The 18,571-nt window shown below is 37.4% G+C and overlaps 1 protein-coding gene across 6 annotated transcripts in view; it reads right to left on the bottom strand.

Annotated features, from left to right (window-relative positions):
- Snx27 (sorting nexin 27) overlaps positions 1 to 11,404 on the bottom strand; it is a 62,592-nt gene extending 51,188 nt beyond the window's left edge. For 2 of the 6 annotated variants that reach the window (XM_067105487.1, XM_067105488.1), the window contains exon 1: positions 11,332 to 11,404. In XM_067105487.1, the coding sequence (XP_066961588.1) occupies positions 11,332 to 11,387 (56 nt within the window). In that variant the 5' untranslated portion in view covers positions 11,388 to 11,404. Of the gene's footprint in view, positions 1 to 9,323; positions 9,649 to 10,092; positions 10,225 to 11,331 lie in introns of those variants that run through there. The other 4 variants (XM_067105490.1, XM_067105489.1, XM_067105486.1 and 1 more) reach the window with 4 other exon arrangements.
- Positions 11,405 to 18,571: the final 7,167 nt, after the last annotated feature.

Below are 18,571 nucleotides of genomic sequence, written 5' to 3'. Positions count from 1 at the left end.
CCGTCACATGCCACAGGGAGGAGTCTGGGAATCTGAGGGTGATCTCCCTCATATAGACTGAGGTAAAGGTGGGTCTGATGCTTCAGGCACCTGCTCTCATTTGCCATGTTACCAAAGTTATTCTGAAATGCCAAGGATGGTTCCATGCCCCCTTGAATTTGGGAGTTTTCACCCAAAGCCTATGACCGCAGACTTGCCAGGGGCACTTTACACTCATTTGATAATCAAAAAGTCAGAGAGAAAAGTATGGTCCTAGAACCCCACTTCTTATGTTTCCCAGTATTAGCACAAGGTACCAACAGTCAAGTCCTACTTAGGTAACATCAATGGCTCACATAGGGCATAGAAGCTTCTCTTTCAGACCACCAGTAAGATCCTAGGGAGGGGAAACAAAAGCTATCGTATCTTTCATCAGAAATGATGACTCCTGGTTTTCCTACAAAAAACCAAGAACTAACAAGCACAAGAATAGGCTGTTACTTGTCAGGTCCACAAGCTGCTGAAAGGCAGCTCCAACCTGAGAGAGACCCCTCTGCATTGGAGGTAACAGACGATGGTCCACTTCCTAGGTTTTGGAGGTTGGGCCAGGGGAAAACCGGTTGGGAGCCCTCCAAGAGCCAGCAAAGCCAAGTGGAGGAAAGGCATTAACATCCATAATGTCCTAAGGATGCTGGGAGGGTCCTCTAGGATCATCCAGGGATCTGGTACGGGAGAAATGAACACCAGAAGCTCCATTTGTGTGTGGAGGGCAGCTCAATCACCGGTGATTCTAAGATCTTGAATAAAGTTCTCCCCACTAAAGAGTAACAACTACTTGTCCCCACTGCCTGCTAAGGTAGTTGAGCTGGTCTGCCTAAGCATTCCTCATTCCTGGATGTAATGGCTTGACAGAGTGGCAAACCACCCAGTCATTCATCAGTTTTGCCAACTGCGAAAGGCGAAGGGAAACTAGTCCTCAGCCCCGCTGCTTGTTGATGTAGGTCACTCGAGTCATGTTGTCATTCATCTACAATACAAAGTGGGCGACCAAACAATCCTGGAAAGCTTGCATAGCTAACAGAATAACTTAACTGCCAAAATGTTGATGAACAGGTGAGGTTCATCCTCTGCCCATACACCTGGGATAAACAAGTCATTCAAGTGTGCGACCCAACCCTCCTACAATAACTGTCAGCAGAGGCATCTCTCTCTCTCTCTCTCTCTCTCTCCCTCTCTCAAGTATGTCTGGATACTGGAAAGTGTCCAGCAGATGAGATAAAAAGAAAATGGGCCATATTTAATCAAATCATGCTTGGCTGGACATGAGGGACACCATTATTCTACCAGGTCTGGTGATAATTCAAGAGTCAAAATTATCACTTTGGTGACCACATTAATCATCATCAATTAGGGCTTCCTCTTAATGTAATAGGAATTAAAAATCATCGCTGCAAGTGCAATAACACATGAATGCACAAACAATACAGCCATTAGGCAAATAATTCATCATTAAGTACTAAAGTATGTGTGCAATGGAAACTGAATTTATACAATTTCCAAATTCATAACTGACTCTCCCTTTAGATTACAATATTTCACATTTACACAAAACCAAACATGTACAATGGCACCACAGCTTACTGGACTTCACCTATTGGATTTTGTTACTTTTTGGGATACATCACAGTATGGAAAAATAATCATATTTTGTACCTGTAGAAAAAATACAGTAGGCACGATAGACAAACAGGATACTAAAGTAAATGCAACCATATTTGCCTGCCCAACCGTAAAACTGTTGGGCTCTTTGTTATCATGGTATATAGCCCATCATGCCCCACTATGCACCTTAATGTCACTGATACTGCACATGTAAATTGCAGCTCCTGTAAGCAATGATATCAAAGGCTGTCCATCTATTCTAAGTTTTGATAAAAGCAATATCCCTTAATATGACTTGATGATCAATATAATGGTTAATCAGTAAATAAAGTACCTTAATAAAGCATGATTAATATAACTATCAATTAGTTAACATAGTGCACTACATACTTATGCAAGGTTGTAACAAATGATGTATATTGTAATAAGTTTGTAAATTTTTGAATGCCATACCAGATAAAAAACAATATTACATTAACATATTTTTAATGAGCTCTGCACACACACAAACACCTGCATACAAAGGTCTGAATGAATGTTTATTAGGTTTTTAATATGAAGGTACCCACATGGTAGTAGCTATCTGATCAATATAAAATCAGCAGACAAATGCACATAGTGTATACCCTCACACGAATGAAATAACAATACATAATATGAGAAAGAAATAAACTTTTTCATATGATTGCTATATTCTTGGACATCAGTTACACCTAAGATTTTATTACTTAATGGAAGGTTGGACCCCAAACTGTCCATCAGTTACACCTAAGATTTTGTTACTTATTGGAAGGTTGGACCCCAAACTGTCCATTAAGTTGAGGTGCTACTGTAATTATACTAGCGTAACCAAGTTACCTCCTGTATGTTTCTTGTGTTTCAGATGAAACACCTATAACATATATGGTACATATGATTAAATTACAGTAATCCTTCAATTACGCAGATCACCACTATCTGGAACTCAACATTATCCAGCACACATCTGGACCAGGGACCAAAGCCTGAAAGATATATGATACATATAGATATATGATACATATAAATTTCAAAAAAAAATTTTAAAAACCACTCTCTGATGACTGGCAACGCTGTGCAGCCCCAGGAAAATGTTGGTAACACTGCTTACAATCATAAACAGACTGAGAAAGGGTTTTGGGGGGTGGGGGAGGCCTGGCGAAGTTTCCAAGGTGAGGGGGGTTCAGCTGGCTGGGCACATGGGAGAGGAAGGGCAATAAGGCTGTGTAGAACAACTCACTCAGAGTGAAGGGGTTGTTTTGGAAGGTGGGTGGAGCTGGGGAGCAGTTTCCCTGGTTGGGAGGGGTTGGAGATGCAGTGTTGGATAGGTGAAGAGGGCTACATAGACGTATGACTTGCTGGAGCTTACTATGTTTCATGTTGTTACACTATGATTTTTTTATTCATATTTTACTCTATTCTCATTTATATTCTTATTGTATTTTCTCCTTTTTATTTTTACATCCCAAAAGATAAACACAATCATGTGCATAGGGTAAGTATAGTACATACAAACACAATTTGCTGGCATTGGTGAACTTGCTAATTTTGCTTCGTGTTATTACACATGATTATTTTGTTTATATTTTACACTATTATCATTTATATTTTAACTGCATTTTCTCATGTTTTTGTTTTTACAACCCAAAAGATTAATGCAGTCATGTGTATAAAGTACATGTTACACAAACTCATTCACTGGCATCAATGAACTTGCTAGAGCTTGTTTTGTTTCATGTTATTATACTTATGATTTTTTTATTTACTCTATATTTTACTGTATTTTATCATTTTTTTTTTTACAACCCAAAAGATAACTGCAACCTAGTGCATAGGGTACATATGTACCCACAATCATTCACTGGCATTGGTGAGCTAGCTAGAGCTTGTTTTGTTTTGTGTTTTTACATGCATGATTTTTCCACATTTTATTTAAGAATATGTACACTACTGTACTGTAACTTGTATTGAAATACATCAAACACAAAGAAAAAAATTAAAAGATACGGTAGAGAGAGAGAGCACAGAACAACTACTGAGATATGAAATAACAATGATCAAATATTTTCTCAAGTACTGTTATGATATGTATGACAATCATAGTCAACTAAACTTGTAATGAAATACAATACTGCACAGTAATATCAAGCAAAGCAAAAAAAAGGCGAACCCGATACTGCTCTAAGAAACACATACATGAACTCACACACTATATAGAGATGGTAACGTCAACACTGATGAAATGCCACATGTAGATGTAAACACAAACACGCACAAACATAAGTATATAAATAAAGCTTCCAAGATGTTATGAAGTGAAACAAAAAATCTACTGCTTCTTAATAGTGTTCTTAAAATGAATTTGCTTTGGACACTTGTCACTAACAAATGCCATATGTACAAAAGATGTAAAGACAGGGTGTTTACACATACAATTTCCCTGATAGTCTTTACTTACTTAACGAATTTCATTTTCAGCAGATCATACTGTCCTAGGCTATGCTTCTAGAGCAGTGGTTCCCAACTTGGGGTGTAAGGTTAATTTGGTTTTCAAGGGGGGTCAATTCGAGAATGAGTTATTCACAGTGAATTTTTTCTAGCAAGTCTGTGGGGTTTGAATGTGTGCGAGTTAATACATATGGTGTATATACAGTATGGGTACTTAAAAATACTTGTGTCCATGTACATATGTAATTGCATATGTACTGTATATATATTATCACCATCATTACAACCATCAAATGGCTTTCATAATTAAATTAATGAATTGACTGATGAAAGAAGGAACGAATGAATAAGTCCTAAACGTGTAAGAAACTCGTATGAGGTCACGCCAATGCTGTGTTTTGCAGTGGCTTTTGGTTCTAGGAGGTGAGGTGTGCACATTGCGTCATCTCTTTTTAAACAGTGTGTCTTTGTATGCCATGGAAATGAATCAGCATTGTTTTATTTTAATTTATTATGGTTGCTTTTTATTTTTTTTTATTTTTGCGTATTCTTACTGAGTAATGTTGTTTCACTTGTGACGTGTTAAAAGTCTTAAATTCTGCAAGTGCATTTCATTAGATTTCTCACATTTATTTCTTTCAGTCACAAACCCTATGCATAAAATGAGTAGTACAAGCAAGAAAAAAGTTTGTCAGTATTCAGAGGAATATTTAAAGTTTGGTTTCATACCCACTGTCCATGACGAACGGTCACCTTTCTGCCGCTTACGCCAACACCGTTTGACCAACAAAGCAATGAAATGAGGTCGTCTTGAGGTGCATTTGAAGGCAAAACATAGTGCATAAGTAAATTCAGATTTAAATTACTTTAAGTCTTTGAAGGAGAAGTTTGAAAAAAGATCAATCATACAGTCTCTGTTCACTGTAAAAACTGTCACTGTCAGTCGTACTCTTGAGGCTAGTTATGAAATTTTGTTACTAATTGCTAAACCTGGAAAAAATTATACTATGGGGAGGATTTAATTAAACCATCAATATCAGCATTTCTTGAAACAGTTCTGGAAACATGACAAAAATGTTAAAGCAATGCTACTCAATAACAATATATACTGTTTGCAGAAGAACAGATGAAATGAGTGAAGATGTTGAAACACAACTTGTTGAAAAGCTGAAATCAAGAAAATTCTCAGTACAAATGGATGAATCAACTGTGAGAGACAGTGAGGCCTTATTGCTAACCAATGTCAGATATATTGATAAAGGAGAATTTCCTGAAGAAATGTTATTCTGCAAATCACTACAGAGCACCATTCATGCCACTAATATACAGTATACAGTAAACTAAGCCACTACCTAGATATCAATAATACACCAATGGATAACATAACATCTTGTGAAGCAGATGGCACCCCTACTATGATGGGCAAGAAAAATGGCTGCTTAAAACAGATGAAAGATGAGAATCCACAAATGCTTCTTGTGCACTGTTACTCATAGAGAGAACTTAGTGTCAAAAAACATTTCTCCTGTTCTTAACGAGATGCTGAAATCAGTTATCACTGCATCAGTGCTATCAAAGCTAATGCCAAATGTGAGTGTCTCTTCAAGCAATTTTGTAAAGATAAAAATGCAGGCCATGTGAGACTTTTACTTCACACTGAGGTAAGGTGGCTTTCAAAGGGGAATTGTTTGAAAAGATTCATGGAACTATTTGATGAGCTTAGTGACTTTTTAAATGACAAGCCTGAAATGAAACACCTGCTCACCATTGATGGTAAAGCACTTGTGAGTTATTTAGTAGATAACTTTGAAAAAATGAATATGTTGAATGAACAGCTTCAAGGAACAAATAACTCTTGTTGATGCAAAGGCGAAGATACTTGGGTTTATTACAGTTACAGAGTTATGTCAAAAACATTCTGACAACAATTTTTACCAGTTTCATCAACTAAAAAAATGTGAGCCGACTGATGCTGCTGTACTTGCCATTGTGGATAATCTGAAAATACTGCCCACTGATTTGAAAGAAACATTTTCTAATTTAAAACAGACTGATTTTCCAACATGGGTGATGCAGCCAGTGCTAGTGGATTTATTTGATGTTTCAATGCAGTACCAAGAACTCTTGGAAATACAAAATGATGAGTCAGTTAAAACTTTATTCAATATACAAGGAGCAATGGCATGGCTTTGTGATGAGACAATATACCCAAATTCAACCAGCTCTGCAAGTAAACTGTTGTTACAGTACTGTTCCCATCTTCATATTTAGCTGAATGTGGTTTTTGAGCTGTAAATGATTTGCTACTGAAGAAAAGAAATTGACTGGATATCCCTAAATGAGGTGTTTTGAAACAAGCTGACTAAATTAGTGCCAATTATAAATCTCTCTGCAGCAGGCAGGATCTCACTAAGACTAACTTTAGTAATCTTAGCTTGAGGTGAACTCAAATTATATTTTGCATTTGATAGATACCTTTATTTTATTGTACAGTACAGTAATTCAAATGATCGAAGTACTGCAGAAAAAAGCTTAAAATCAAATTATTTTATATTGTATACATTTCAGTGGTCTATTATATGTTTTGAAACTTGCTGTTTTTGTAAGAGACAATCCACAGACATATTTTAACATTCTATTTTCTTGCTCTTTCTCTCTCTCTTTATTACCAGTGAATACTCTTTTATTATTATCATCATTACTATTATTTTAATATCAGTTATTCTTTTTTTTACAATTTCTTAGTATAATTTCTTTCTTAGAACTTTAAATGTCCTTTGGATCTTTTATTTTTCTCTCCCATGGATACCATGTTCTTTGGAAGCTTGTTTAAACAAAGTTAATGGCCTTTTAGGCTTCCTGCATGTGAATAGTTCACTTTTTGAGCAATAAGAATTATATATCACCACAGGGGCATCAGGATTTTAGAGGTGATAGGTGGGGCATGGCCAAAAATAGGTTGGGAACCACTGTAGAGCAAATTTAAAACTAGCCTATGCTTTCAAGCAAGTTTACTAAACTTATGGCTTATGTAACAATTCACAACCATCTCTTACAATTAACAATCTTTACCAAAGAACTAACATAAACAAAATCAAGTATGATGTTAACAAACGAGTCAGGAAACACCTGCTTTGCAATTTTGAGGGATTTTTCTTTAACATAAAGTATATGTAAGTTTACCTTTGTATATACACCAGTTGTACATTTATATAAAAATAAAAATAATAATGTCAGTACAGTAATACATTAGTTTCTTTTACCAACTGAAAAACTATTCTACTAATTCTTTTGTTAGTAGGCTCAATCACCTGATTCTGAGAATGTAAATATTTAGTAAATGCAAATGGAAGACAATCAATTTTTTTATATGTGTGACAATGATGTTATAACATGATAATAATATAGTATAAATGGATTCTGCAAGTTAAGTGCCAATTTCATTACCATTACCTTTATCTTAAATACAATCGTAATAACCTACTTGACTTATACAGACGAATACTGTGAGTGTAACACCTAGCCTAGGTCAATAGTTCATACTGTACACACATTTTTTATCTTGTGTATGGTAAAAAATATGGTAACAACTGATCAGATTGCTGTATAAAAATACATTAATGGTCACAACACCATGGTAGGTTGTTGGTACACACACATAGGCTACTTACCTACTGGATTGTTTCATTTACGAGAGAAAAGGAAAGGATTAAATTTTTTTCAAAGTGCACTTATGCAGTATATTTTGTTACACAGGGGCTAAAAAGGTAGATAATAGCATTTTGCATAAAGTTTTCAGTTTAAAGTGTGATGGTTGTTGTTTATAAGCATACTTAGTGCTTACAGTTATGTTTTATTGACAAGGTTGGGTGAGGAAGGGTATGGTGTTGCCCTTGAACACCACTATATTTTTTTATTCGCCCTTATCCAGATTCTGCCATTATCCAACATGCCTTTGACTCTATTAATCCAGATAACTGAGGGATCGCTGTAATATTAACCAGCAGTGGCTTCTCTTTATCTTAAATACTGAATATGCTTTAAACAGTGATATTTCTAGTTCTTCCTGGTGTTTTGTGAACTGATCTTGACATGTATAAAACAACTGATAATACTGTTGTTTTAACCATATTTTGAGTGAAAATCAAAGCCTGTGAATAACCAATATTCTACCAGTACCAAACACCACAAAACAAGAGATTAACATCTATGATGTCTATAAAAGTGGTATCTGTAGAAAGGTGTTTTGACTAAGTAAACCACATCTCATATAGATTCGGGACTTTCTGGCAAAAGGCAGCTGTGCTCCGTTTACTGTCAAGCAATTTTTGACAAGGCCAATTAAGAAAAAAGCCCCAAAAAATAAATCTTCAATACATCCATAGCAAAAACTGATTTCTTGTGTGTTCACAGGTGCTGATCTACAGATAAGTATCAATTAGATCCTACGTTCAGTGAGATTTGTATTAGCTGTCTGAAACAAATTAAACTCTGGTATTATGGAAGTTTCAACTCACTGCAATAAAACCTTTGATTTGTAAGACCATTTTCTTAACTCCTACAAAAATTGGTTCTGAACACATTAAGCATATGGAACTAACTTTGGTTTGATGCTATCACTTTTTCGCCAGACAATACCCAATTGGTGAAACGTGACAAAAACCTTAAGAACATCATATAGGCCCTACTATTGGCCTTTTGATGACAAATGATTCCTTGTTTGGTCCTAGTTTCCAGTCAGTGCTGTACCCTAACCTTATATTGGTTCTATCAAATAAGGAGGGACGCCAAGGGACATCGGGATTTTGGGTACCCCCAGTAATTCATCTGTCAATGTGGTCAATTCAGTTGTCAAGTGGGGTCAATTGGCTGAATTTTGATGTCAAGTTGAATTCTGATATCAAGTTGAATTCTGATGTCACACTCCACCCAACATCTAGCCACAGCAACAGCCATCATATAAGAAATAGTGACCATGGTTCACCAAGATACCCAGCATGTTGCAGAATAAACTGGCCCAACATGACATCCCGACATAAGCTATGCTACATAGGGTAAACCACGGACGGAAGCTACCGTGGGCTATCTAGAAGACGAGCCTACGCCATGGGTACTTATATATACCAAGTGAAATAGCTTACTAAGCCGGCTTGTCATCGGTTCATGAAAAAGGAGCTGCACAAGATGAAAGCGAGGTAGTGGGCATGGGTACTCACACTTCGAGGATGCGATCTCCCTTGCGAATGCCAGCCTGTTCAGCCGCCCCTCCTTCCAATACCGCGGAGACATGTTGGAGGGGTGGATATAACTCCCCATTTATCGGCCTCCACTGGCCTCCTTCGCTGACCTGTCCTCGCACATTAAACCCGAACCCCGTGTCAGTTTTGTAGATGGTCACAACACGAGGGCCAGGGGTAAACCTGCTCATTGTCACGTATGGTACTACCCTTAGCAATGGTTTGTTTTCACTCTTACCAGACTGCCATGATACCTGTAAGCTTGGTCACTAGCTATTGCTTATATATCCGGTAAGCCCTTTACCTAATCAGTGGCATATTATGGATCACTATTGTTGTTTTTATACAGTATTAAGTATAATGTATACTAATCAATATGTTTTCAGTTCATATCAAAGTTCCCTATAGCCCTTATCTTATTTTACAAGTAGTTGTATAGGTAAGGTGTCTGCGCATGTACACGAAACGAGTCTCTCAATGTGCCAGACGAAATTCACAGGAGCGCCAGAATCAAACTGCTTTACGAGGTCCTGCCAGAGTCCACACTAACTGATCTAAATCACTTCAAAGCAGGAATTCCGGGTGATCTTGAGTATTTATGAGTGTATGACTTACGGTGTAAAATAATTAGCTTACTCATTTCTTAACAGTATTATGCCGTATGTTTAAATTCACTCGGAAGAAAGTGTCTTTTTTTTTACTGAAGTTAAAAGTTTAACTGAAGTGGCCTCACATATTAACCACCAACCTCTGAAATTTTCCTGGATGGATGGTCTGTAAGCTGTAGTTAAGCATACTTGAAGCCCTTATGGGAGAATGTTAGTCCTCTCTTGCTGATGCCTGATCAGGTGTGTCCCCGCAGGTGTGTCTAGTTTTTTTGAAGTAGGTTGGCGAATGGTGAAATTTCATGGAAGGTTTTTACCTGTAGTTTTAACCCAGAACACTAATTATAACCATGTCTATAATTTTATAACGAGCTTAATGCATTGCTTATATAATGTCTCCTTGAAGAGCCGAGAGAATAAAACAAATATAAAAGGAATCTCATAAAATCTTGTTGTTGCCATAACACGGGCAAAACTAGCACTTTCACTATTACTGCTCCCTCTACTATCGTAGAGCAACGCGGTGTAGATGTTTCCAAACTGGCCTTTCTCGAATCTTGTCAGTGAATTATGTATGGTAAAGATATATGTTCGAGTGACACGGGATAGATGCGTGCTGACAACGCAAAAACAAGAAAACATTTTGGGAGCACTGCCAAAGCAATACTTGTCCCCTACTAATTCTAACCAAATTCCTTCTGAGAGCATTCCGGTAGATGAATGCTGAATAAAAAGTAAAGACATTATTATGATTTTTACTAAAGGTAGATAATCGTTAAAAATCTAACACCCCCCTCCCCGCCCCATAATATGTCTATGAAACACGTATGTCCACAGCAGTAGCTGTTTTTAGTATGAAGGTCAAGGTCACGAGGTCACCAACCATGGTGTAGTTTTATTTTCTATACCTCTGAGTTGAAAAGTTACAGACCAAAGTTGTGTACAAAATCTATTGACTTTTGGGCCCTGTACATATATGTTTTGGCAAAGTCCCCACAAAATAAAAAACAAAAAGTGTGTGTCTACCGATGGACAAAACCTACGGACAATCTCCTTTCTTGCACATTTGTGCATTATGATCTACTTTTGTGCTGTTTAATTGCAATCCTTTCCATCAGATCAGTGTGGCAGACACACCGCCGAACAAACGAAGGGAAAATTATGATCTCCCAGACTTCGTCGGTAAGAGACCAAAATGAAGCTCATGCATTGATCAGTTCATTGCATAATCCTGGTATCTCTTGTTTGATTGTGCCCAGGCAAAGGTATTGCCAAAAACACCTTTTGCAGGGAGGAAATTAATTATTTCAAAAAGATTCCGGAAACGGGAGGCTATCAAAACCATTCACAAGGATACACAACTGAGACGTAAGACTGTTTACCTTCTTTCTTCACAACCACAGACGCTCCCACCCAGGCAACAATGTTGACCAAACATATGCCACGCGATCCTAACGGTTTGCATAGCAAAACGCGGTTCCTGGAAGGTCAGGGATTAGCAAAAGAAGTTGTACTTACCGCTTTATTCCGACACGGACACCAGAGAGGTTTGTCGCAACTCACTGATCGAGACTAGGAAGTAGTAATTCTACGTAGCCTATTTCATCCTCTTTTTCCAAGTATCGTTGACATTCATTCACTGTAGCTTAATTCATCTTATTCATGTTCGTTTCCGTTACATTCCCTTTTTCTTCTTGTTTATATATGCGAAAATCATATCTGATAAGCTAGGTTTCCACAAAGTGGCTTGTCTTTTAAATGCTTCATGGAAACGCGGAGAGAGGGAGGCTAAAAACTGAACTTCAGAGCGTGCCACACTTTTGTCGGTGTTATAATTGATGGCGCAATTTACTGCAGCGGGGAATCGTTCCCGTTGTAATATGGGAACTCTCGGCCATTCTTGAATAGTATGTTTCCAATACAGTTTTGCAATCGTTGCCGCAGGCAAAACAACGGTCAGGAAAAGAAATTGAAAAGAAGGAAGTGTAAACAGGAAAAAATGAATAATACTCCCCGACATGAATGTGACCATGATAATTCTGCCGGGAAAAGTGTTTTTTATTTCTTTATTTTTTTTCTTTGCTGAACTGTTGTCTGCAGCTTTCTTCCCCATTTTATTAGTAATGTTTTGACTTTAATTTATGTAATTCCTAATAGATGTTTACGACAAAGCTCAAAACAATCACATTAAGGACTAATGACATTGACAGACATGGAAGGAGATAGTGAATCACAACTATCAAGGTCCCCGATGTTGAAAACACATAATTATCAGTGGAGTTTGTTACAAAAATTTTGACAATATTATTTTCCTCTATCGAAGGAATAAGATCGAGGAACGCGACGTTCTATAAACCACATGAAGCAGTTGTACTGGACCACTGACTGCGTCACATGCCTAGACCTTCATGGAGTGAGGGCAATTTGAAGCGGGTGGACAGCCACTTCAGGTATGACGGGTTCATATCGAAGAGATGAAAACTCAATGGGCAAAAAAGAGAATAATAATAAAATAAAATAAAAGAGAATAATAATAAAAGGGACAATGAGAAGATTTTCCGCCCTAGACAATGCGTTGTGCATTTTTGGGATGCTCCAAGAGCAAGAAGGCAAGAACCAGTGCTGATATAAGATAAGGCCAGCTTCATTCACGGTCCAGAGAATACCTCGGCATAGTCTACGGCGTGTTGCGCAAATCTAATTGTAGAAGATGCTCCCCTACGCTGAAGAATGGTCTGTCCTCGTCTCTTCACAAGAGAATGATGGAAATAGTTTTACAATCTGTCTACTCTTACCCCCACCCGACACCTCTATATTTTGGCGTTGTGTACACCCAGGACCCACTAAACCATAGTCTAAGATAGTGGTTCTCAAACTGGGGTTATTACCCCCGTGGGGGTAATGAAGCCGTTTCTGGGGGGTAACGAGGCACTTTCTAAGTCATAGTTCTTTGGAGTAAAATCCCAAAGCCAGGAACCAGCTGAAAGACGTTGATGCTGATATGCGATGCGCACTGTCCTCTACAGACCCTCGCATTGATATTTTATAAAGAACAAACCATAACATGTTTCCCATTAATAATACAGTAATAATGTCTTTATTTTCTATTAATTACCAAAGAAATAATTTTTTAATTCCAGTTTGTAATAAAAGGAACAGTGCTTTAATTTTAATGTTTTGTCAAAGGAATAATGTCTAAAATCTAAATTCTTTATTTCTTAAGATTTGAGTGAAAGTAAAATTATTTTCTTACATATAAAATGCATTAGAAATTAAGCATTCCAATATTTTCATTTCCTTTATATTATAACTTCACATAACTGCAGAGGAATGGGGTAGGGGTAATGGTGATCTATCACACCACTGCCGGGGGTAACGATACCAAAAAATTTGAAAACCACTGGTCTAAGACCATGCACTGATCACAGCCGTGCGGTGAGTACACCCGGGCGACATGTGTAGGAACAGCAATTCCAACGCTATTTTAAAGGCCGGTGGCTTCCGGCGTTGCGACTAGCATGACATGACTACCCAAGCCCCGGTTGTGTGATAGCCTTGTTTTAAGTTTTATGATAAAAGGCAATAAAATGTTAAACTTCATACCTATATTAATTCGGACCAGATGGAAACAAGAACTAAAAGGGGTGTGATGGACCTTGAAAGATGGATGATGATGGAAATCGGAGAAAACGGAGGTAGGAAGAGTTTCTAAAGCTTCAGCTTAGGTTGGGTTAGAGGGCCGGTTGAGGAAACGCCCAACTAAAAGCAGAGATGAGGAGGAGGAAAAGGAAATAAAAATAAAACCGATGTTGGGAGCATACACTTACCAATCCACTCAATTGCAGCTTGTAATCGGGAAATGGGATAAACTCTCCAAACGAAAAATAATATTGCGCGATCCCCGACAAGATGCGTCTACAGTAAACCCGTTCATCCGTTCTCGGGGTACTGTTTTGAAACAAACATGCACACAAACACAGAAACGTTACCTTTCCCAAGTTTAGTGGCGGAGATCAATATTGTGCCAGGGTTTTCTTCTTGGTATTTTTCATGAGAAAACTTTATCACGCTGTCGTAAGTGGCTTGTAGTTCAGCAGATCTCTGCAAAGAGCAAAACATGAGCAACAAGACTAATAATTTTTAGATGGAATTCATAGAAAATAATTGCGCCAGAGAGATGGTTCAATAAGAATGGTTTTGCAACTGTTGTCGGAGGTGAGTTGTCTTCGTCGAGATAAGGTGTTACGGTTGTTTCAATGTTTTTAGATCTGGAACTTCTTCAATTTTCCTTTTCATGGATCTTTCAGAAGGTGCAAAGATGGCGGAGCCTTCCAGCAAATCTTCAAAATCTGTCCATCTATAATGAAGATAACATATAGGTTGTGAAAGAAACTTAAATACGATAATCAGAAATTATATATAAATATATATATATATATATATATATATATATATATATATATATATATATATATATATATATATATATATACTAAATCCCACATGGTAAACAACTTTCCATGTGATCTTTTCGAAGCCTTTAGCTGTATAAAAAGAGAGAAAAAAAGGTCATCGCATTACTGAAGTTCATAAGCTTAGGTGATGAATAATTAAAAGAGGAATCGGCCAACATCAAAAGGGCATGCGGCTGCAACAGAAAGGATCTGTTGCAAGTGTTATTGAATTTCGAAGGTCGTTCAACATCTATAGGACTTTGATGTTCGGAGCCGCATTTTTTCATCAGCAGCACTACGCGTTCCCCTTCTACTCCTGTTACATGCAGTGACTGCGTGGTGCCTCCTCCCATTGGAATCATACCCCTTCCATTGGAAGGCATAGCAGTCCCCCCTAACCCGCTGTTTGCCTTTGAAAGTTGTTCGAGGATCGTTGAGAGAGGATGTCCGGCCACAGAAGTAACAGTGCACTTTGGTTGAACTCATGTATAAAAGTCTTTCTAGCACTGAGGAGTAGCACTGAAAATGTAAAAATAATGGCAAATAAATAGAGAACTAGAAACCAACACGATGTAACCAAAATAAACTGAGGGTGTTCCTAGACGACCGAGACTTTTTTGCGCGACTCAGCATTGCGTCAGAAACTTGATCACCTAGGATGCTTATCGAGGGCTCCTTACGCAGCGTTCAAGCAAAAATTGACCAACGCGCCAATACGGCGTCAAAAAAGTTGACTGTAAGAGCACCCTCTGACGTAGTAATAGGCCTTGGTCATTCGAGGTAGAATAGCATCCCCTCTCCAACTTAAGAGGAAGAACAGCTGTTGAATTAAGTCCATGACTCCACGCCAGCTGAGTCTCCTCTGTTTTCCGTAGTTGTAATGTCACATCACCGTGTAATAATAATAATAATAATAATAATAATAATAATAATAATAATAACTCCTCCTAAGATACCATAAAACCAGCGTTTACCTGCAATTCTCATAATATTATTGCTAATGAAAAGTTAATAATAATAATAATAATAATAATAATAATAATAATAATAATAATAATAATAATAATAATAATAATAATAATAATAACTCCTCCTAAGATACCATAAAACCAGCGTTTACCTGCAATTCTTATATTATTGCTAATGAAAATTTAATAATAATAATAATAATAATAATAATAACTCCTCCTAAGATACCATAAAACCAGCGTTTACCTGCAATTCTCATAATATTATTGCTAATGAAAAGTTAATGAAGTTAATAATAATAATAATAATAATAATAATAATAATAATAATAATAATAATAATAACTCCTAAGATACCATAAAACCAGCGTTTACCTGCAATTCTCATAATATTATTGCTAATGAAAAGTTAACGAAGTTAATAATAATAATAATGATAATAATAATATTACAAAGCCCGTGTTTGCCTGTATTTTTCACTGACACATGCGAATTATCAGAAGCTTTATGGACTATAATGTCACTGTCATCAGACAATCTCCTTTTACAATAACTCAGAAGATTCTTAATCCCTGATTTATATTTCCTCTTCGTTTATTATTTCTTGCTTATTTGGCATAATTTACATTTACATTCACAAGGCATTAAGTAGGCTAAGCAATGGCCTCATACGATAGCAGCTTAATTTCATACTTCATCTTTTTTGTGGATGCATTAGCCCTAGAAAGGTCGTGAGCTCCAAACGGACTGCGTCACTTCACTTCTTTTACTGAAAGAGTTCTGAGCTCGGCTGCATTCGAATGAGCTTGGATAATTATAAGCGCGTATTTCTTTGTTTAAACACCTCCTCTGAGATAAGTTCAGTAGCCTTCTTTTGAAATGGAATGACTCTCAACCGGACACGCGTCCCTCAAATGAAGAAAAAGATCAAGAAGAGGAGATAAATAGAACGAAAGACTAATAATGAGACCCTTTTTAAATAGGATCATGCATTTTTCATGACTTAATCAGTGACGTCACTTCCTCCCGCAGTTCCTGCCAAGGGAAATACCAGAAGTGGACTGAACCGCGATCACAAAGGGTCTATGTTGACGATCTCCCGGTCACAGGAACAGAAATTCCATAACATTCAAGAAAATTTGAGCACACAGTGCGATGATTTTTGTAAAACAAATAATGGATGAGTGTATAGTTAGCAAAAAACGTTACGTAGCTTTTTGTCGAAGTATTTATATTATCTAATTCATATGCAGTAAGCCACACCCTGGAGATTTTACCCAAAACTCTAATTGTTTTAGTCGTAGGAGAATAGATTTGGTTGAACGTAAATCTGTCTTCCTACGTGGAAAAATCTTACCCTTTTAGCTATATGGAAATTGAACTTTGATGATGCAGAACGCGTCTCCCAAAAATAGCTCTTGAGCTCGTCTCTAGGAGAAAAACAGTTAAGCGAGAGAATGGACACACAAAAGACGGAAAAGGGTATCGAAGCTGAGTCGTGAGTTAGAGTGAATTCATTTAATCTTTTCAAGTGTTAACTGAAACTGAGAGTTCACACAGCCATGCAAATCTAGAGCCAGTTAAATGAGCTGGGTTGAGGGAGTAAGAATAACGTCCCTGTCTTCCAAAAGAGAAAAAGCATGTGCAACATATCATAGTAGTCTGGTGCAAGGGCCATTGGTAATAATGATGCACGAAAGCCAACAAAGCCAGTTCTACGATAAATAAACTTTATTGCACCATTATCATAAAGGGTGTCTTGAGAACTGCCAAAGATCAGGACGGAAATGTTAACGACGAAATATTCCCTGCCACGCTTATCCTTCCTTGTTTTTTTTTACAGAAGTCATCCCGCCGGTCTCAATTACTTGCCCATAAGGCGGGAACCTTTTATATTTGTTGTTTACTATTTATAATGTTCGTGAATAGCTGCTCTTAGTGCCATAGTTGCTTTTAAGTAGATGACTTGAGTTTCATGTTGAATTTTATGTCAAATTTTCCACATTTTTAAGTTCCTTGGGCATCTTATCGATTAATCGATGGCCATAAAGAGCTCCTATAAAGCGCAGGGGAAATCGTCTAAAACAATTTCTAAAGTTTAATACTCGGTTTATGAACATTATGTGGCCTGCCTTCCCATGCATAGTTTTCGGAAACTTCTTCGCAGATGAAAAAGAGAACCAGTGCGATGGGAGATTTGCCGGTCTTCTGTTTTCTCCGAGACCCATAAATCCGTTTCTTTCAGTCGAAGGAGAGGGAAGTCTCAGTGGCCCGGCCTTGCATTTTCTCAGAGGATTTTTTCCTTCAATATCTCCACCAGCGACGGACAACTTGGGCATTAACACTTGTTGGTCTCTCCATAATCATACATATTGGAGATTGGTGATTGATTTCGACAGAATTTTCTGGAGGGTTTGGCTTTGGATCACGGAAGAGTTCATTGAATTCTGAGACGGATCCTGATTCAGATAATGAGTCAAGGTTTTTTTTCTCTCTCTCTCTCCGTTGGCGGTATTATGCGCTTTGTGGTTTCTAGTTCTTTCTCTGTTGGTCTTCAAAGTTCTGGATGATTAAGGAGACTGGGTTATCATATCCGTCATTTTCCCTTGAGTCTGAGTTCCCTGAGGAGTCTTTTCAGAGTAACATAGGAGGAAAGTCATCGTAGGTGAAGTTGTAAGCAGACAAAGGTAAAGGGCAAAGCAGAGGCAGACAGGCATAATGATACTGGAAATATAAAACCGACCCAGTCATTGTATCTGAGCACTGATCGGCGTAACGGTGCAAGAGAACAGTCAAGGTCAGCTAGAGGAAAATTAGTTTGGTTCTTATAAATTCATACCCGACCCAAGGTCTTTCATTTATGTAATGTTTAAGGTGATTAAAGGTGTAAATTGATGAGACCCAAGGTCTTTCATTTATGTAATGTTTAATGTGACTAAAAGTGTACATTGATTAAAACAAGTGAAATTTTATAATTTAATGTTCACATTAGCTAAGCTACTGTAAAACTTAGGCTACTTCAGTAAAAGCCAAGTCATGAAACGGCTTTAACTACAAGTTGACCACGATCATGCTGGCTGCAAAACGTTAGATTAAATGAGAGGCTTCAAATGTCTCCATAGCATAATACTGACAAAGTTACTAGGAATTAATATCACATGAAATGGTCTCATTTTAACGTACAATTGCATGATGCTGCC

The sequence above is a fragment of the Macrobrachium rosenbergii genome, chromosome 6, assembly GCF_040412425.1.
Source record: "Macrobrachium rosenbergii isolate ZJJX-2024 chromosome 6, ASM4041242v1, whole genome shotgun sequence".
Lineage (NCBI taxonomy): Eukaryota > Metazoa > Arthropoda > Malacostraca > Decapoda > Palaemonidae > Macrobrachium > Macrobrachium rosenbergii.
Note: the sequence above shows the minus strand (reverse complement) of the source record. Positions and strands in the feature narration are given on the sequence as shown.